The sequence below is a fragment of the Mirounga leonina genome, unplaced genomic scaffold (assembly GCF_011800145.1).
Source record: "Mirounga leonina isolate KUSES-001 unplaced genomic scaffold, KU_Mleo_1.0 Mir_168, whole genome shotgun sequence".
NCBI lineage: Eukaryota > Metazoa > Chordata > Mammalia > Carnivora > Phocidae > Mirounga > Mirounga leonina.
In genome coordinates, this window is record NW_023270426.1 from 32,047,841 (window position 1) to 32,069,633 (window position 21,793).

The 21,793-nt window shown below is 44.1% G+C and overlaps 1 protein-coding gene across 1 annotated transcript in view; it reads right to left on the reverse strand.

Annotated features, from left to right (window-relative positions):
• ANKRD55 (ankyrin repeat domain 55) overlaps positions 1-21,793 on the reverse strand; it is a 267,455-nt gene that overhangs the window by 7,438 nt on the left and 238,224 nt on the right. The window contains exons 11-14 of the mRNA XM_035014447.1: positions 20,953-21,081; positions 11,039-11,223; positions 6,808-6,975; positions 2,986-3,647 (exon numbers count right to left, since the gene is read on the reverse strand). Of these exons, the coding sequence (XP_034870338.1) occupies positions 2,986-3,647; positions 6,808-6,975; positions 11,039-11,223; positions 20,953-21,081 (1,144 nt within the window). The remainder of the gene's footprint in view (positions 1-2,985; positions 3,648-6,807; positions 6,976-11,038; positions 11,224-20,952; positions 21,082-21,793) is intronic.

Here is a 21,793-nt window from a genome sequence, read left to right on the forward strand (position 1 = left end):
GGTCAGAGGGAGAAGCAGACTCCCTGCCGAGCAGGGAGCCCGATGCGGGACTCATCCCAGGACTCCAGGATCATGACCTGAGCCGAAGGCAGTCGCTTAACCAACTGAGCCACCCAGGCACCCCTAAACCCAGATGTTTTAACCACTGGAGTATTCTGCCTCTCGACAAATTAGAATGACAGAGACTCTAACCATTATAAAGACCATATAATCTTCTATCTAAACATGAGAAGAAAATTGCTTTAAAGTCAGTTGCACAATCATTTTAGCAAATCCATATCTTTAAAAACTCATTTATAGGCTGAAGATTCTTGGGAGATTTATTTTATCACAACTCAGTTGCCTAGAATGGCTCCTAGTTATTATCAGTGCCTAAAAACATTGGTTTGAAAAAATAAATGCTTTGATGTGCCACAGCTAATTATTGAAGATTCCCTTGGAGAATTTTGTTGCTTCTTTTCTGCTATTCTCAACCCCAGGACTATTCAAGTTACCTCACTGGCAAATGAAGCAAGTTTTCAAAGCAAGCTTATTGAATTTCCTTTTATTTCCAATAATATAGAAGGTTTTAGATGGCACCAGTGACAGAATGTACTAGTTCACTATCCAATATCTATTCTCTTCTCTCTTCAAAACAAAAATCCAATTTTCGAGGGACAGCCATGTGCCAAGATAAAAGACTACAATTCCCAACCTCCCTTGCAGATAGGCATGACCATGTGACTAGAGTTCTGGCCAATGAGATGTGAGAGAGACATGGGGGACTAGTTAATGAGAGCTGATTCAGCTGGGGGCATATCCATCTTTCCCCTCTCTGTGCTCCTTTCCTCCTTCTCTAGTTAGCCATAACGGAAGCTGTGGAGCATGCAGATGGAAGGAGCCTAGGCCTTTGGTGATGATGGAGCACCTGGGAACTGCCTAATTCAGACTTCTTTCCTGTGACAGCAATAAAGTCCAATGTGATTTAAGCCGCTGCTACTTTGGTTTCTGTTACAGGCAACTAAGCCCAGTCGTAATGACAGAGAAAAGACAGACCAAGGCTGTCCTGGGAATAGAAAAAGAACAGGATTTTCACAAATTTCAAAAGCTTTTCAAAAGGGAAGGTATTGGGCACCTGGGTGGCTCAGTCGGTTAAGCGACTGCCTTCGGCTCAGGTCATGATCCTGGAGTCCCGGGATCGAGTCCCACATCGGGCTCCCTGCTCAGCGGGGAACCTGCTTCTCCCTCTGACCCTCCCCCCTCTCATGTGCTCTCTCTCTCTCTCATTCTCTCTCTCTCTCAAATAAATAAATAAAATCTTAAAAAAAAAAAAAAAGAGAGAGAAGGTATTAGCCAGGACAGGACCAAATCCAGAAAGAAGGCTGGGTTGAGGCCCTGGAGGCCACTAAAGTGTCCAAAAAAATGAAGACCAATATCTTTCCTTCCTTTATCCTTCTGTAGAACCAAAGCAAAAACACTATCTATGCCACTAACCACACACTTCAGTGCTTTGTGGAGGAAGTAAAATGTTGGGTGGAGTTTTTCTCAGATACTGGGAAATAGCCTTCCTGTGCTCATCCATATTTATTCTCTGCTTCAGTACATATAAATCTGTATGCGGGGAGCCATACTCTACCTCACATGTTTCGGACAGCAGGCACCTAGAAATGAGGGAAGAGAGCCAGACTCATGCTGCGTATTAAATAGGAAGGAATATTTTACATTTCCAAATACGCATGTTCCTCCTCTTGGTCCTTCCTTCTTCTGTGTTTGACAGAAATAGGGGTTCAAGATACAGCATTTTTTCTCCCTCTCAACCCTACTATAAGGAAAACAACAGAAAGCCGTGGATAAAAACAGTGGACATTCCACGGAGAGATACTAGGGAGTGTGCTGGATTGCGCTGAAATGGGGACAGGAACGTCCAACTGGTGTCGAAGGGGACTGTGGTTATTCACATCCAGCCCATTAGGACCAAGTGGGATTTGGGTTCAGTGTTGCCTGACTTTTTAATTTCTCAAGAGAAGCTAGAATTTTCGATTTTTATGTAAAACTTCATGATTTTTAAACATTAGCCATTAACTCACTTGAAAACAAAACAAGACACTGTGGTAATGAACTGATTTGGGAAGCTGTTTTGTAGCCTCTGCTTTACAACAATGGTTCCCTTTCTCTGGTGTGCATCAGAATCACCTGTGGTCCATCTAAAAAATTAAATGTTTTAGTGTGATACATTTATTTAAAAGGGGTGATTAGATACATATTGTTTGTATGTGTATAAAAACAAATTCTTCAGTGTGATACATTTATTTAAAAGGGGGATATGTCCTTATGTATAAATATTTCATGTGTGGGTATATGTGTGTGCACACACGTGTATAAAACATCTCTGGAAGAATACAAAAAATAACATCAGTAGTTCTGATGTGGGGTACCGTGTAGCTGGGGGAAGAGACAGGAGGGAGAAATGCAATGTGCGCCTTTGGAATGCATGGAAACTTGAACCATTAATGTGTGAGTGTGTTTCCTTTCTACGTGGATACACAGAAAGCATTGCCATTTTCCCTCTTCCCTCACCAAGATTTTGCTTCGGTAGGTCTGGAGTAGGGATTGAACACCTGATTTAAAAACAAGCCATCACACAAACAAATCAACCCCTCATAATTGATTTTGCCACTTCCCCCTGGTTAAGAATCTTTGCTACTGGAAATACTAACATTCCCGCTTGAATCTGCCAGTCACCACACATATTTGCTGGGAAGATGAGAAGGCACATACTTCAACATGAGGACTGCTCTCAGGGTGGAAAAGCAGAATGCTTCCACAGCCTGGAGATCTTGAATCCAATGGATTCAAGGAAAACAGTTGGCCCTAATCACCATTTTGTTCTGGCCCTGCCCTCTAGGCTACTACCATCAGTCCAGTTCCTCACCCAGAACTGTAGGAAACATTTCTCACATAGAGAGAGCTTGCCCGGAATGAGGGAGAAGGAAGCAAGGACAATACCTGATGAAGGATTGTGTAGGTGAGGAAGATGGGGCAGCCCCAAGACCTCCTGCTGACCAGACCTGCTGGTGAGCAATCTGTCTAGCAGCTTATCGGAAGAAGGCACGGTCCAAGCCTTACAGAACACCTGGTTAGAATCACCTCTCCAGGGGTTATCTAGCAATGTCTGGCAGCCAGTTCTGTTGTGCAGTAAGTCCTGCTCGCTTCGGCTTTTCTGAGATCGCTGGGCCATCTGATGAGTACCGGAGCTCAGGCCAGCTTGGGAAGTGGCCCCCTGGGAAGCCATCAGGAACTTATTGCCCAGGGTGATGGGTGGGAGACTCTGCGTTCTGATTGGTGGAAGCCCCTTATGGGCCAGAGGCTTCTTTTCTGGCAAGAGATATTTTGAAGTCTCCAAGGTCCTCTTCTTAAAGTCGATCATAGCCACCTGATCACCAGGCTCGTCTTGGCAGTTGGTCTCCACGATGCTGTCAAAGGTGGTGATGATGTCATCGACTTCCGAGGTGTGCTCCCCCCTGTGTCGGTCCCTGCTGTGATCCTTGTGATAGGCCCTCTGCTCTTCTTTTTTGTTTTTGCAGAAGATTTGGTTGAGCATGCTAAATCGTCCCTCCTTCTTCTGGGGTCTACTGTTCTGGGAAGGAAGGGGTCGAGTAGGCTCTGTTCTATGGGGATATAAAATAACAAGGATGCTATGAGGAGATAGGAAATAGAGACAATCCCCAACCAAAAAACCCCCAAAAACCTCCTTCTGTTCCATCTGCTTGAGAAGGTTGTCTGAGGTCATCCAAAGACACCCCAAAGCCGTGTCAAGTCAAAGGTGATGTGGAGGAATTTGCAACACCCTTTGTCACTCCCTTCCTTGCCATAGTCACTTCTCAGCCCAGTTATTTCTTAGATTCCTCTTAGTTCCTCAGGAGCTGTCCTTTCACAAAATTTACCTCTAGAGAATCTCCTTTCACCAAGGGATAACCTAAGCTGAACCTCACTTCTCAAGGACAGTCAGTGGGAGTGTAAGTTTTAAGTCGCAGAGATGAAGGCCAAGCATGAGTTGAGGCTTCAACTCATGGGAGTGGGGTAGGCTCGCAGAGGTGGGGGAAGTGTGGTTTGGGCTTTCTCTGAAAGAGATCGCAGCAGATCTGCGCAGAGCTCGGACACTATCTACTTCAGGAAGGTGGCCCATTTTACGCTATTTGGACGTTCTTCGCTTCCCTTCCAGTTTTTACTGAATTTCCTATTGAAAAAATACTTTAAAAAAAGTATACTAAGGGAAACCAAGGGAAGAAGCTTTTGTCTGGGCTTCAGCTGCTCGAGGAAGTGTGTATGCCAGAGATCGGGCGTGGCAGCAGAAGCAAAGTGAGCAATACCCAATGGGCAGGCAAATTCTAAAGAAAAAAAGGTCAGCAGTTGTCCGGCTGGTTCCTCTGCTGTGGTGAGTTTCCCTGAGGCACCATTCTGGTTTTGTTCCTTGGAAAATTCTGTTATTCTCTTTTGAGGCCACAGTTGACTTCGTGCTTTCTGTGGTACGAGTTAATGATGAAACCTGACCCAAGTGCGTGTCCTAAAACCCAGACTGCAACATTACTTTTCGGAGTGAGATACTGTAATCTGTAACTTGAAAAACATCACCACTTGACTGCATATAATTCATGTTTTTCTTTACAGGTCACACAGTGTGTAATTGAATCTTTACTTCCATGATGTATTTTTATCTTCCTTCTTTCACCTTCCACTAGGCTTTTTGAACTATTGAACACAACTTCTGGACCCCTGATATTACCAGAGAGAGCCCCAGGGGATCTCTAACATTCTCTAAAGTGGACCTGTAGAGACTATTTCCCTGTGTGAATTAATCCTACATAAGTGTCTTCTACAATCTCTCCTCCTTCTGTTACAGACTGTGATTTAGGCCAGTGGGGTCTCAGAGTGCGGTCCACTGAACCCTGCGGGTGGGGTCCCTAATAGTCTTCAGGGGTTCCATGAGGTTAAAACTATATTCATAATAATATCAAGATGTCTTTTTCACTGTGCTGCTTTTTGCTCCAAGGGTACAATTGAGACAGTGAGTGAAAGTATTGGGCTCCTTGGAACAAATCAAGACAGTAGCATCAATGGACTTAAATTTAAAAGAATTGTCATTTAACTTAGTAATGTCCAGTAAAAGTGATTAATTTTATTAAATATTAACCTTCGAGTATACATTTTTGACAAAACAGGAAGTACTCGTAAGCAATTCCACTATATAATGAAGTATGACAGTTGTCTTGAGGCAAAACACTTGTGTAATTGTTTGAGTTGCCAGCTAACCCAGGCACTTTTTTTTTTTTCACAGAACACCATTTTTATGACTCATAGACAAACTATGGTTATTTGGAGTTGCCTATTTGCAGAAATTTTCTCAAAAATGAATAAAATAAGCCTGCCATTTCAAGGTAAACAATTGACAGGAATTGCTGCCAATGACAAAAGTCCAGTTTTCAAGCAAAAATTAGAATTTTGAAAAACCTGTGTGCACGCTCTAAGCTTGACAGCTTCCTGATACATAAAGGCTTTTCTGATAAGATCAGTGGTGATATTAACAAATGTGATTTTTATTTTTATTTTTATTTTATTTATTTATTTATTTTAAGATTTTATTTATTTATTTGAGACAGAGAGAATGAGAGAGAGAGAGAGAGCACATGAGAGGGGGGAGGGTCAGAGGCAGAAGCAGGCTCCCCGCCGAGCAGGGAGCCCGATGCGGGACTCGATCCAGGGACTCCAGGATCATGACCTGAGCCGAAGGCAGTCGCTTAACCAACTGAGCCACCCAGGCGCCCTAACAAACGTGATTTTTAAAAATTGTATAATGAAATGTGTCATTTGGAAGATATTCGCAACTAACTGAACCAGTATTTTCCAAATGACCAGAGCAAGATGTTATAAAGTCATGTATGGGTATAAAACCCATTTAAAGTGCAAGGTAGACTAATGGATTTTGACACAACAGAGTATAAAAAGTTCATTGATATGCCGACAGTCCACATTGCAACTAACATTTAGGAAACTAACACTTGTCAAGTTTTGGTGTAATATCAAAGAAAAAGTATCCAAAATTATCTCACAACACCACTGAAATATTCCCTTCTCCAACTACATGTTTATGCAAAGCCAGATTTTTTTCAGACACTTCAATCAAAACAAAGTATTGCAAGAGATGGAACACAGGAGTAGATATGGGAATTCAGCTGTATTGTATCAGGCTTCTGTTAAGATTATCAAAGAGATCTGCAAAACAATGTGAAGATAGGCTATTCTTCTCATTACAACTTGTTTTTGGTTTTGGAGAATAGGTTATTTTTAACTAAAAACATGGTATTTATGTCAACATGTAAATGTAATGGGGTTAATATCGCTTTACGTGAATAAATAGTTTATTAAAAATTTGTTTTAATTTCTAATGCCATAAATATCAATAGGTGTAACTCACGTCCACAAAAGCTCTCTGGGGTTCCCCATTTTTAGAAGTGCAAAAGGGTCCTGAGAACAAAAAGTTTGAGAATTGTTGATTAGGGAAAAAAAGAAGATGAAGAGACCATGGCATAAAGGGAAGAAGAAAGGGAGAAAAAAGAAAGAAGTGCCAGTCGAGCGGGCATCAGGGCTGATGGATTTGGGCTCGTGACTGTCATTTTGCTCCACCGAGTTGAGAACATGTCACCCTCTGTTAGACAATGGCAAACACAATATTAAGGTAATGCTGGCTTTGTACATCAGCAAGTTCAACAATTGTAACCAATTTTATACATCGCTGAGAGGAAGAAAACCAGTGACTGCTGGTGCACTCACCTGCTCTCCTGGGAGAGGAGTCTGATGCAGGCCGCGTGGCCGCAGTACAGGGCGTAGGCCAGGGGCGTGCTCTCCTTGGTGTCTCGCAGGTTGCTGTCCATGCCCAGCTCCAGCAGTGACTGGACACAGTCTGCCTTCCCTGCAGCTGCAGCCCAGTGCAGCGGGGTCCTGGGGGACCACAGGGGAACAACACAAGAGTCAGAGCACAGACATGGCCCAGGTTGCTTAGCTGGCGACAGGTCCTGTTCAAAGTCTGGGCATGGCCTGAAACACACGTTGCTATGTAGGCCGTGGAAGTGGTAAGCATTAGATGCGGCTTCAGGATGATGGTGTGTCTGTCGGAGCCTGTCCTCTAATTCTAAGCATCCCCTGGCCTACTGCCTTCTCTGGCCTTCCTGAGAATGTCCTAGAAGAGGAAGTAGTGGGTCAAAGGCTGTGGATAATTTTCAGGCTCTTTATACACAGGGCCAAGCTGTCTTCTAAGAACATTGACTCAATTTAGCCACCTACCAGCTGGGTCCCTAATCCTTCCCTAAACTGAGTGTTCTCAGAGCCTTCAAAAACCTCTGCCAATTTGGTAGGCAAAATGATACTTCAGGGTTGTTTTCTTCTGCATTTCTTTAATAGTGAAGTTGAACTTTTGAAATACATTTTTGTCATTTGAGTTTCCTCACTGAAATGACTCTTAATATCTTTTGGCTGTTTTTCTGTTAGATTATTAGTTTTTCTTATTATTTATGTGGGCTCTTTATGTATTAAAGGTATCAATCTTTTTGCAAACATTTTCTCTAATTTGTTACTTGACTTTTAATTTTTTAGTGATTTTCCATAAAATTAAAAAAAATAACCATTAATCATCTCTTCACTTTCGTTTCTTTCATAACTTTATGCTTAGAAAGCCCTTCATCAGCCAGAAGGTAGGTATATATTCATCAGTATCTAAGCCTTTATTAAATTGTAAAACCAGTATTTTCTTAGGAAAAAAAAGCAAGAGACTGGGAGAAAATACTGTAATTTATAAATTGCCCTGGGAAACACTCAGTCCTGAGGCAGGAAAGAAGGGCATGGACAGCTTCTCCTTGGCTTTTGGTGGGGCCTCAACCTTGGGCAGAAGGGCAGCCAAGTGGGCTCTCAGACATGGAGGCAGCTGAGGGGCTCAACCGAGAAGGGCTCAGTTGGGGCTATCTATGAAGTAATGAGCCTTAATATTTGGAGAGTAGCCTTGTCCCCAGTGTGGCCAGTGCCCCGAGGTGTGGATTGTATCTCCTGTCAATCAAAGCATCCTTCACCTCAGATTATGCTATGGGCAGCAATTTGAGACCACTTAATAGGACCATATTTTTTTTCAATATAGTGATCAATCACAGTGCTTATTTGAATATGTGGCAGATGTGATTCATTCCACCCTACTTGAGAGAGGTCTCCAGACAATGTTTATTATGAAATAGGATGAGGCACCAGCCAGATTATGCCATCCTGTTTAGAGGATATATTGCCAGTAAATTCAGTAGATGAAGGGCTGGACTTCAATTTCGTCAGGTTTACTAACACATGACCACCCACTGGGGAGCAGCTTGAAATATTTCTTCACAACAACTGTGAAGACTGACTGTTTTTGTTTTTTTTTTTTTAAAGATTTTATTTATTTATTTGAGAGAGAGAGAATGAGAGACACAGAGCACGAGAGGGAAGAGGGCAGAGGGAGAAGCAGACCCCCCACTGAGCAGGGCGCCCGATGTGGGACTTGATCCCGGGACTCCAGGATCATGACCTGAGCCTAAGGCAGTCGCTTAACCAACTGAGCCACCCAGGCGCCCCAAGACTGACTGTTTTAATTCTTCGGACTACCAACATGGAAAAAGAGGTCCGGAAGAACAGTGGGGAAACTGAAAATATTTTTCAGAAAAACAAGGGGAGTATATAGACAACTCCTAACTAATACACATAGAGCTTTTGTGCACCATCTGTAGTATCCAATTTCAAGTGATCTCAGCTGTAATTCCTTTCTTATCTCCAAACTTCCTGCAAACAGAGCAGACTGGTTTCAGCCATCACAGCGCGGAGTTGGAGGGTGAGAGCCCATGATGGAAGAAATTCATTAGAGATGGCCGAGGAGGTAGTCTCTGAATGGCAGGAAATGATGGCTCTGAGCATGCAGCATTGGTTGAGGTATCAGCAGCTATGGAATGATTTATAGGACATGTAAACATCCCCTAGAGAATTCCCAGAAACATGGGGGGGAGGGGAACTTGATAGAAGACTATCTTTCCTGAAGATAAATGGGTTGGGTATTAAAGTCAAGTCTGACCCCAGGGGCTGATGAAACTTGGGACATTTACGCCACATAAGCTACTTCTGGGTCACATGTGCTGTGCCATCAATCTCAGGCTAATTTACACCATGTTTTATTTTAATTTTAATTTTTTAAAGATTTTATTTATTTATTTGACAGAGAGAGAGAGACAGTGAGAGAAGGAACACAAGCGAGGGGAGTGGGAGAGGGAGAAGCAGGCTTCCCACCGAGCAGGGAGCCCGATGTGGGGCTCGATCCCAGGACCCTGGGATCATGACCTGAGCCGAAGGCAGACGCTTAACGACTAAGCCACCCAGGCGCCCCTACACCATGTTTCAAATATCATAGATCTATAAAGTACTTTAATATCTAGGAGGACTAGGGCCCCCCACATTTTCCCTCTATTTTTTTTAAATCACTGCCTTATTTTTCTTTCCTTTTCTTCAAACACTTTCTGTGAAGAAGGAAGACAGGAAATCACAGTTACTACAAATGCTTAAGGTACTTACACCTCTGAAAATTTTGAAAAAATTCTAGTACCGAGGCAAGCTCACAGTTTCAGCGTGAAGGCACAGCTGTGTGAAGCAGAAAACGTGAAACAAAACAGAGGGCAGGATCTGTCAGCGCAAGCTACCCAGCAGAGCCTTAGAGCAGGAACTACATCCTCCTTGAGACTTTACTTCACCTTGAACTCTCCTTGGACCTTATCTTTTGTACTCTCTTCCCTGAGGCTTGTGGAGCTGGATTTTCTTTGCTAAGTGTGTAATAATGCCGGATGGGAAATATCCTCTTCAGAGCTGGTTCTAAAAGTACTTTGAACTAGGCAAACTCTTCTCCAGCCCTCCTTTCTTAAGACCCGAGCGGAAGGCAGACGCTTAATGACTGAGTCACCCAGGCACCCCAAATGTGTTGCTTTTTTCGCCTTTTGGATTATTCACCTTTTCTCTTCATATAACTTCAGTCCCGCTACTGTCTTACCTGCTCAGGATCAACATCTGCTCTTAGGAAAAGATCTACTTTCAATGACCTATACTTTAATTTTAATTATAGTCATGTTAACCATCTCCAGCTCCTGAGACTCAGATGCAATCCAAGATTTTTCCCTTGTGTTGCAAGGATTTCAGATATCAGGGAGTATGAGGTGCTTCTGGGAGTTTATCTAAAGTTAGGATAAATAGGTGGCTAATGTTGCAAGAGGGTAAAAAAAAACAAAAAACAAAAAACAAACATAGTGTGTAAGCCTTTTACTTATTTTCAATAGTCTTGTTTGTTGTTAGATTATTCTTGTATTTCCATTGAGTCAATGCTTAACCAAAAGAAAGATTAGATAAAGAGTGTAATTGAAAAGCTCTAATAGTTGATCATGGGGATGAAAAGCAATGTGGATTAAAAGTTCTCTGGAAGACGAGGGTCCAAGTCTTCCTTTAAGTGCTAACTACCTCTGAGATAAGTCTCTTCCCTTTCTGGATCCTTTTCCATGCCAATATATTTTTAATGATGGGGGGGAAAAAAAGCTTGATAAAGTCCTATCTGGTTCTGAATACAAAACCTCTATTATGCTCTTGTCTGGATAACAAGAACTTGTTAACTTTATGACATAATCCAGGAATGAAGAAAAAAAAAAAAAGACTTACTGTTAAGAATAAAAAAGAACGTATAGCAGGAAGTTGACCTACAGAAAGCCTTCTGAGAACGTTTAGCAAAAAGTGGAAAATCTGACAATACTATACAGTCACAGCGTTTCTCTCCATAACAATGATTTTTCCTGCCCTGACTAAAATAGAGCAGTTGTTATTGTCCCCAGCACATGGGTAAACATTACTGGCAGTGAGGAGATACTCATATAGGATAACCCCTTCACCATGTTCTTTATTCTAAGATTAGCTTTTGGACAAGATGACTGGTAGTCCCCAACACGTCCTGAGTGGCCACAAATACCTGTCGTCCACATCCAGAGCCTGCAGGTTACACTCAGGCACTCTGGCCAGCTCATTAATGATGTCACTGAAGCCCGCGGCTGCGGCAATGTGCGCGCATGTCTTCCCACTCTCGTCGTCGTAGTTGATGATGGACGGACCCTGGTGGTGGCTCAGGATGATGGAGCACAGGGTTCTGTTTCCACTCTGGGGAAGAGAGGTCAAAGGGAGTTCATGAGGTCCAGCCCGGCGCTCTTCCCTCTCTACACATGTTGAGATAAAATACGAAGAGGAAAACAAATGCAAAAAGAAAAGGAAAAAAAAAGGGAAGAAAACACATTTTATCAAACCCTCCTACACATTCCCACTAGCCTCTTGTCACTGCCGGGATTTTTGTTTCCCCAAAGAGCTAAGCTGTCTTCTACGATTAGCCAGCTAAGAAGGACTTCAGTTAAATACAGGAATAGTTGACTGACGTTGGAGCTGGTCCAAGCAGGGGCTACCTACCCAGCAACTTGCTGCTCAAATCTCTGTGCTTTCTTTCCCCGCCTGTGGCAGAGGCAGACCCCTGAGAAGCTGGAAGAGTGAATTCTCATGTTAACAAAATGACCATGAGAAGTACTCACACTGGTGGCATAATGATGACCAAGATGATCCAGTAATGGTCAAATGGCTACAAATTGCATGAAATTTAATCTCCAAAACTCCTTGGTGAAAGGAAATGGATCATAATTAAGTAGCTAATCAATAAAGAAATCAACAAATACGAGAAAGAAAGAACTTCAGGCAACCATGTAAATTGGGCCTATCTCTCTATACAGATCTAATAAACTTTTTATCTTTGAAGGGAGGCTATTATACCCTCTTTTTAGTAAACTGTTCCAGCCTTAAAAGCCACCAATTCTTCCTCGAGAGTGTCCTACATCTCTTCAGATTGCACAAACAGGTGAGTAAAATCTGCATATTACGGGTTTGAATACCTTTTATTGACCTGAAAAATCAAAAAAACATTGCATGAGCATTTGCAATGTAAGATGACAATAAATCTTCAGGGGCGAATGAAAGAAATTCTCATTTTATATCATACAATAAAAAGTTTTATCTTTCAGATTCTCCTGGTATCTCTGGAAAGATCATAAAACGATCCAAATAATTCATTAGCATTTGAATTTTCTCTGAATCCTCAGAGAGACCTTGGAACTCCATGCACTAGGACTTATGGGTGGAATGGAGGTCCCTCGGAGGCATACAGAGCAAGTTAAGGAAATGGGAGAGGCAAGTTGTTATTCTGGAAACCCAGCATGCTGGGGTCAGAGACCCGGGCAAGAGAGAGAGTTAGATTTTTTTTAAAAAGCTGTAATTCTGATATGCTTCAAACATTGTTCAGCGGCTACCTCCAGATACATTTTTCCATGTAAAATTTCCTGTTGATCTTCTTCCCACTTTGTTACCCTGTTAATGTACCCCCAAGGTTGCGTTCTAGAACTTGAGTCAGTTTTCACAGTTCCATGGAATAACACTCATTCATTTCACCTTTCCTCTTCCTTTCCCTCCCTTGTCTATTTGCACTCTGGGCTCTCTGGCTCTCCGGATTTCCCATTACTCAGCTGGCTGCTGGCTTCACAATGAGCCATTACACTGTGACCCCTGGATTGTGCTTCCAGTGCATAAGGGGACAGCAGCTGACAACAGTCCTGAAACCTCTTGCAGGACCAAGGGCCAGGAGCCGTCACAGCTCTCAGGAAGAGTGCTGAGTGGGTGTTAAATGCTACAACCAGGGCCAGATACATCATGTGTGGGGCTCAGGGCAAAATGAAAATATGGAGCCCTCTGTTTACACAGCAGGGCACAAGCTTATTCCTTCTTGGTGTCTTTCTTGACATGTCACAGTGATTTTTATTTGTTATTTAGTGTTGTGCTCCTTTGGGCTGGAGATTCTCACCCATTAGAGCAAACCCTCATGGGTGTCTAAGGACCCCTCTTGCAACCAGGCATATGCTTGATCCTGACCCTCCCCAAGTCTGTGTCCAGACCCCTTGCCAGGGGGCTGAGAGTTTGTCCTAGGGAGGCAGGGAGGAAGATACTGGGAGCCACGGTGCCACTGTCCTATCTGACCTCACTAACAAAACAAAAATTCAAAGATAAAATTAATGAGAATTTCCAGATGGCCACCACAAAGCACTATACCCAAGCACAGGGCTCCCTTCTGAGCATGGGGCCCACTAGGGCTGTATTGGTCACATGCCCATTAAGCGGTCCCTACCCACAAGCTTCCTCCTTCTCCTCCACTCAAACCCCCTCTTTCCACCTCCTCCCTCCATCTTCCCATTGTCTCTAATGACTTTAAATTATTTGGATCAACTGGTGAAGTGCGATGGCATGCCTGTTACCAGAAGTCAGCTACACTGAACACATCCAAGCTTTTGTGCCTGCTTTATCAACTTTTCTAAGATTCTTTCACCTGATGTTAAACATATTTTGAAGGAGTCTAAAATACATCTAAAACAATCAAGAGCCCCCACCCCCACCGCCAACACTGACACCTTTTAAAAAAAGTACCAACCATTTGAGAAGGAAAACAGAAGCAAAGAGTTCAGTCAGTTCAGTAAATTTATTTTGTTTACAATCTCCTGGAAGAGCAAAGGAATTCAAGTTGCCAAGGTGATTCCAAGGGCAAAATGCCCTGTCACAGTTCTCCCTTTGAGTGGAAGAGGGAGCGTCAAGCACAGACAGAAAAAACAAAATCTCCTCACCCTGTGCCTTCCTCCTCTCCTGACCCTGAGAGCAGCCATTTTGGAAGTGGCAACACTGACACCTGGGCTGCTTCCCAGGACCTCTGCACCTGCCTCTTCTGGACCCGTCAGCAGCTCCCCTGGGAGCTGAAGGGTCACACACTCCAGAACTCCAACCTCTTATCTTTTTCCTCCAAAAGGCCTCTGTCCTGAATTTTCCAGGGAACTTCTTTGTCTCTACACCTAGCTCTCACTTACACAACACTGTCACTGTATCTTCTTTTCTCTGATAAGAAGATACTCCCAGAAATAATGGGAAAAGCTGTCTTTACCGAGTGAACATTGTGTGCCTGGCACTGTTCCAAGCATTTTCACGCACCAGTTCATTTCATCCTGACAATAACCCTGTGGGGTAGATCCTCCTCTCATGCCCATTTCGTAGAGCAGAATATGGCGGCACACGGGTTAAGTAACTTGCCCAGGGTGACAGCCAAGAAGTGACGTAGCAGGACAGACAGTCTGTCTGCAGAGCCCTTGTGCTTCACAGCTACACCATTCTGTCTCTGATAAAAAGGAACCCCGTCTGTTTATTTGATCTTTCATATTCGTAGTGGAGAAACGAAAGTAAAAAACTCCTGTTTAGGCTGCAACAGCAATAGCAATGATGTGTGCCTGGCCAAATGAGACCTTTTTCAGAGTGAAACACGAGGTCTTTAAAAGCCTCTGCTCTGAGGGTTGCCACGGTGCACCCTCAGAGGAATTTGAGGGGCCCGAGAGAGCACTAGTCTGTGCGCTGGGGCCTTGGCTCACCGGTTTCCTGGTAATCGCATTTCCTCCTTGGCAAGCTGGCTGTGTCAGGCAAAGGTAGGCTCTAGGCTTGGGAGGCCAAAGGGGGTTACAGAGACCAAGAAGCACCAGAAGGAATGGGATGGTGCCCGAAAGAGCCCTCAGGAAGAAAGGAGAGCGGGGCTTCCCCTTGGGAGAAATGTCATTAAACAGGGGAACTAACAATATTGTACAGGTCCTATTCTTATGGAGCCCTGGAATCCTGCACTGGATGACCAGATGAAGATTGTGGATTTGTTTCTCCGTTTTCTGTCGTACTTGTTCTGTTTCTGTTCATGGATAATTCATACAGTTGCCTTCATGTGCTCTGAAAACTGCTGGGGACTATAGTGCTAGTCATTGTCACTTTATACCTCATGAGGGAGGGTCCATAAGAAGCCTTGTGTGATATAATGATTTATAAAAAATATATATATGGTCATTCAGATTCCTGAAAATGCTTCAGAGCCATAAAGGTGAAAGGGGTGTCTTGTTATTAAAGAAGGTGACTTTTGGACCCCACCAAGGGTGGGGCTGGTTGCCAGGAGGGCCAACCATGTGATTAGAGGGTTGGAGCTGTCAGTAGCCCCACCCAAAACCTCCAAGGAGGGGAGAGGGGCTAGAGGTTGAATCAGCCCATGGCCCAGGACTTACTTAATCATGACCGTGTTGTGAAGCCTCCATAAAAACCCAAGAGGGCAACTTTTAGGCCCTTCTCAGAGAGCTTCCATGCTTGGGGAACCAGAAGGTTTCCATGTGCTACCAAGCCAGACCCCAAAATCCATGAGGACAGAAGTTCCTTTCTTTGGGACCTCACCCTATGTATCCCTTTAACTGGCTGTTGATTCCTATGCTTTATCATATCCTTTCATAAAATGGTAAATGTTAGTGTTTGCCTGAGTTCTTTGAGCCACTCCAGCAAATTAATTGAATCTAAGGAGGAGGTCATTGGCACTTCCAATCTGTAGCTGGCCAGTCAGAAGCACAGATAACAGCCTCCTTGAGACTGGTGTCTGAAGTGGGGCATGAGGTGCAGCTTTGTAGGACTGAACCCTTCACCTGTGGAACCTGATGCCATCTCCAGAGACACAGTGTCAGAATTGTCTTGAATTCTCAAACACTCTTAAAGACCTTGCCACACACACACACACACACACACACACACACAAAGTTGAACTAATATATAATAATTTTGCTGCAGGCAGACTGCTAAAAAACAAGATTCCAATGTTCTGACTGCAGATGCTTTTTATTCTAGAAGACCTTCCAAAGGGTCTTAGTGGGAGATTTTGATTGAGTTGGTTATTTGCTAACACATGTCTGGAGAATTAGTACTATTGTGGCTTCTTCTTAGAGGGAACTCCAACCTCCCTCCTTCTCTTGGAAGCAGTGGCCCATTTGCATCACTTGTTGCATGACGGTGACCAGATAAATGGGAGGCTAGGATTTTAGGTCATAAGCCAGAGCCAGATGCATCAGGCTGGGAATACAGCTTCGAGGGAACATCTACCAGTCTACACAAGGTGAACATTTGAGAGTTGAGAGCCTGGGGCTAACCAGAGAAAAAAGATACCTAATAGCCTAAAGTCTGAACCATCTTCATGCTTAGCCCCTTTGGACACAAGCTTTACTGCTTGGCCTGACTCCAGAGGCCACTGTACCCCAAAGCCTGGGGCTGACTGCCCTGGAGAGCTAGGGCAAGACAGAAATTGGGGGGGATGGGGCATGAGGCATGCTGACCCTCCACTGCTGAGCTACTTCATTTCATAGGTTCTCTAATACTGTAGAGGAAAAAAAAATCTCCTTTCTTGCTGTGTTAGTGTGTAGAAAGGGGCTAAATTCTACTGGCTGTCTGACAAGATGGAAATCTCCAGGAGGACTCTCTCTTGTCCTTGCTAAATGTCTGACTGGGAATCTTTCTGCTGAAATGAAGCCTAGCAGAGAGTAACTCTCAATAAATATTTGCTGAACAATAAATAAATGAGTAAAACAAGCCTGACAAACTATAAGCACATTGCCCTTAAGCACATAGTCTAGAAGGGAAGAATCAGCCATTTCACTGCTTGCAACACCAGTCCTAGACATAAGAAAGTACTAGATGGGCAACTCAGAGGGAACAATTCTGAAAGGGAGCTCAACAAAGAAGGTGGCATTCGGTTGGGTCTTCAGGAATAAGAAAGAATAAGCAGAAATTCTTCAGGTGGAAGGGATGATGTGAGAAGTGCAAGAAGGGTTTCACCAAAACAGAAGAGGGTGACTAAGGTGCAGACAGAATGAATCTCTGTGATGTATTGAAGAGATCATTCATATTTCAGTATGATTGGAGTAAAGCCTATATGGGCTGAAGAGGAGATGTCAGGAAGTGGGTGGGGCGTAGGGAATGTTTGTTTACAACCTTTTAGGGGTAGTCACTGATCCTCACTGAGGAATTGAAGAAAGTCATGGATGACCTCCTCAGAAAAAAGTTTGCTAACATATTCACACACTCACACATAGCCTATTTCATACAGTTGTAGCGGTTTTAGAAGGGACCTGTCTTGTTAGTCCTTTTTACCCCCAATGCCAGCCCAGGGAGTTTGTTCTGTACCAAAAAATGGAACTCACTAAAAGTTTTTGAGCCAAGGCCCAACAGTGACCATAATAACTGTTCTGGTGGAATAACAATTGTGTTCATACATTCCTTTGGAATTTGTAGAAAAAAACCTTGGTGGCAATGTGAGAATAGAAGGGACAAGGAAAGGGCTGAAAGTAGGAATACAGATCCTGAAACTGTTCAGATGAGAGATGGTAGAAGCTTGATCTAAGAAAGTGACAGTAGGTGTGCAAAATTGTCTCCATTTGCTCTTCTGGGTTTACTCTCCCATCTTTTTCCATCCTGCTCTTCCCTCTAGCCTGTATGAATTGCATCAAATGGGCTCCCTTGCCCTATGGCTTCTGGTTGGGTTTGGCCAATGAGTGACAATGACAGGAGATGGGTGTAGGAGGACAGAGATTAGGGTATTTATCGTTCAGTTCTCTCTCTGCCGGGCCAAGGTTTGGTCATTCCATCAAAGGCTACACCTACTGTCCTGGGACCTCCCCTACAGCTCCATCTTTTGCTGTGTCTTAGTAACCACCCCTTCCCATGCACTCTTAGGCCCATATGCCCTAATGGCAACCTGCTGTGGTATTCGAATAGCCTCTTCAGGAACTTCTGCCCAATTTATCCCATCATGACTGGGCTATGTTTCCTGCTGTGACCCTGACCTGTACAGTGGGGACGGAAAGGAAGTGACAGAGATGTGAGAGCTGAGGAGGTAGAATTGAGGGGTCTTGATAACCAACTAGATATGAAGGGTGATAAGGAAGGAGTGTGGACCATGCAAAGCCCTTTGGCTTGGGCTACTACAAGGACGAGAATGTGATGGGAAGGGAAGACCATGGGTTAAGTTTGGACATGTCCAGTTTGAAGTACCTGGGAAATGATGTGGAGATGCCCAAGAGAGCTAGAAATGTGAGTCTAGAGTTTCAGAGAGAGGTCAGGTTTGAGAATCTTCTGAATAGAATGATAGTTGATACAATGGGCTTTCTGAGGAAGAGAGGAAGAAAAAGATGGGGGACTGAACTTCTGCAGGGTCTCCTGGGCAGACAGGAGAGGTGAATGAGGGCAACGGGCTCACAGGAGGGCATTATCAGCTACCAAGGCCCCTGAGAGATGGGGCAGAAGCCCAACCCCAAATCACTTCATGGGCCTAATGTTTCCAATCCTTCCTGCCTGGTTATCTGGGTGAAATACAGAGGCTTTATTATTTTAAAGTGCTATAGCTTTAAACATGGGCTCATATGGTCCAAGAGAAAAGCAGGAAGTTGGGGGAAAGGAATAAATGACAACGGGAAATAGACTCATTCATGTGGAAAAACCGTAAAAGGAGCACAATGCTGGTCCTGTGCTATAAATGAACCAGAAGGCTAAAGGAGGCAAGTGTAATCATGGTTTCAGCTGACATTTGGAATTACCCTTAGTCTTCTTTACAGATTAAAGGGCAGGACACACCACTTCTGAATTTCACTGCTAACCACAAGGACAGAGAGGGTGCATGGTTCTCCTACAAGTGTGACTCTGAACCTTTTAGGGGTAGTCACCAATCCTCACTGAGGAATTGAAGAAAGTCGTGAATGACTTCCTCAGAAAAAAGTTTGCTAACATATTCACACACTCACACATAGCATATTTCATACAGTTGTAGGGGTTTTAGAAGAGACCTCTCTTGTTAGTCCTTTTTACCCGCAATGCCAGAAACACAGTAGGTGCTCAAGAAATATATATTAAGCAATTGAGTAAATAAATGAATGACGCAGTATGCTTACACCAAATCATGGTCAAAATGCAAATATCTTAGGTAGGAGTAGATAAGGTTTTAGCACCCATTAACATGAATTCATTTATCACAGCAGTTTTCAACCCTCGGTGCACATTACAATCTCCTGGGGTGAAGGGAAGCTTTAAAAAAATATGGATACCTGGGCTCTACCCCAGAACGGCTGAAAATCTAAGGGTGTGGGACTTGCATATCAGTATTGCTTAAAAGCTCTTCAGATAATTTTAAAGTGCAGACAGGACTGCGATCAATGTAGCAGGTTAAAAGCTCTATCATTTAGTAGAGAGAACGTATAAGAAGATGTGGGTATGATAATTAAGCTGTTGTGGAGGAAATCAGGAACCATAACAAAAACGGTTATCTATTCTAATTACCTAGCACATTACATATTGCTGTCATATGCACACTCTCATTCATACCCCAAAGACACACTGAGAGTTATGCCAAGAGGGATTGGTGATTTTTCTCAGATCAAAACCAGGTCTGTCAATGCCAACAGATTTTCTGAGTTGAGTACTGAGTGTTCTTTTCATTTTGCCAAACGGCCTCTTTGAGGATAAGAGAAGGGGTTCCCACCCCTGAAGAGTCCAAATCAGAAGGTCTGGAGTGGGGCCTGGGAACCTATCATTTTACAAGCACTGCGGCTGGTTCCACTGCAAGGCCGGGACCAGAGCAGTAGCTCTACATTGTGGGCAGGGTGGAGGCCGTGGGAGCAGAGATGTGAGCCCCATCCCAGATCTGCAGAATCAGAATGCAAGGGTGATGAGGGTGAACACAGGAAATGCTTGATTTGGAGACCACTCCCACCTCAGCTGAGCACCAGCACATATGGTGACCCAGCCAGAGGACGGGGCCCCGGGCAGGGACGGGCATGAGGGGGGACGGGGTGGGAGATTAGATACTGAAAGTAGGTAGGAGGAGGCTACAGCAGGTGGCGAGAACAAAACCAGTTTTGCTCACTTTGCAGTCTTGCCCAGAGCTAGTCGCGGTACAGAGTAACTGAACAGCCAAAGTTGGAGGGACAAAACCAGAGCAGTTTCCAAATCACTTCTGTTTCAATTTTACCTCAGGCCTGAAAGTGCCAGGTGCCCGTCTCTGGCATGCTTGGCACGTGAAACAACTGGGTGAAACCGTGGGCAGGGCAGGCAGAAACCCCTCTCACAAGGATCCCGGCCGCAGCTCAGCAAGGCTGATGAAGATGAACAGTGGAGGGGTCTCTGCTTGGGTATCAAAAGACAGAATGGGCTGGCAAGTTTGTTGAAACGATGCATAATACTACTCTCCTCTGAAGGATGGAGTAGATAACTCTGAATTAATCTATTCTTCTAAAATAGAAAACACGTCAATAAATGTGAGCTATGGGCATTCTTTCACCTTATTCTCACTTTCCCCCTCTTTGGGCTATAGATTTCTGGGGCCTATTCTGATTTTTTTGGTCATGTGTTCTGAGATAGACTCCCTTTTGTGATCATGGGATAGTGTTAAGAGGCATGATTTTCATTGCTCAGCACAGAACTCAGGGTCACCTGGAATAACTCTGCTTTGGAGGATTTGGAAGAAGAGAGTTATGGTCCAAAGACTTTGAAGGGATTTTCCTAATAAAACTTTGAAGGTTTATCCTGGTGCACCATGAGCTACTTAGCAAGAATGGGGATGGAGAGAGAAAGAGAGCAAGCAAGAGAGGTATTGTGTGTATGCATGTCGTGTGTGTGTGTGTGTGTGTGTGTATAAAACAGCCAAAGCAGGCTCTCTTCCCCCTCTGTATCTTGGTGGGGTTTCTTCTCCCCAACTGATGCACCCAAATCCTCCAAAGGGACAGGTTTGCTGTCGCCCTTTGGTTCTGAAGGGACGGGAGGAAGGCAGCATGAATCTTCCTTGCTCTAGCACACATATAATCTCCACATCAGTGCAGTGGCTGCACCTTTGATAATTCCACCTTTCAGGTCTGACACACTCAGAGAACTTGTAACATTGCTTTATACCATCTAAACTGGAAACAGGTTTACCGGCCAATTTCTCACCTGGACTGCCCAGTGGAGAGCTGTTTTAAAGTCTTTATCCACAAGAGTAGGGTCTGCTCCCTTCTTCAGCAGCATTTGAGTGTGTTGAGGCCGGTTGTGGAAAGCTGCCCAGTGGAGTGGTGTCATTCCCTACAAAACCACGGTCAGAAAGGGGAAAGGTGAGCACAGGCTATCAGGAAGGACAATGGAGCTCACACTTCCTCCCCAGACCCAAGGGCCACCACCAGATACGTTGGCTGCTGCCAGTCAGTTCATTCATTCCTTAAACCATTCAGTCAAGGGTGCCTGGGTGGCTCAGATGGTTAAGCGTCTGCCTTCGGCTCAGGTTATGATCCCAGGGTCCTGGGATCGAGTCCCGCATTGGGCTCCCTGCTCCTTGGGAGCCTGCTTCTCTCTCTCTCTCTCTCTGTTTCTCATGAATAAATAAATAAAAAATCTTAAAACAAAACAAAACAAAACAAAACCATTCAGTCAACAGATATTTACTGAGGTTCTGCTTTGTGTCAGGAAAACAGGGATGGAGAATACTACAGTGAATTAGATAAACAAAATCTTTGCCCTCATGGGAACTGCAGTGTGGTAGAGGAAGAGAGACAACAAATGCAAATGAGCAAAAGGATTTTCCAGATGGTGCCATGCTATAAAGAATGCATACGGCATGGTGTGAGGGAGTAATTGTGGGCTTAGTGACTGTTCTGCATGGCCTCTATGAGCCAGGCTGGGGGAACAGAGTAGTGAGCGCCAAGCCACAGAGGCAACCACTTGTGACTGGGGTCACACTAAGCTGCCGTATCCCACCACAGGGGGAGGGGCATTGTTTTACTGCAGTATCCCCAGTGGC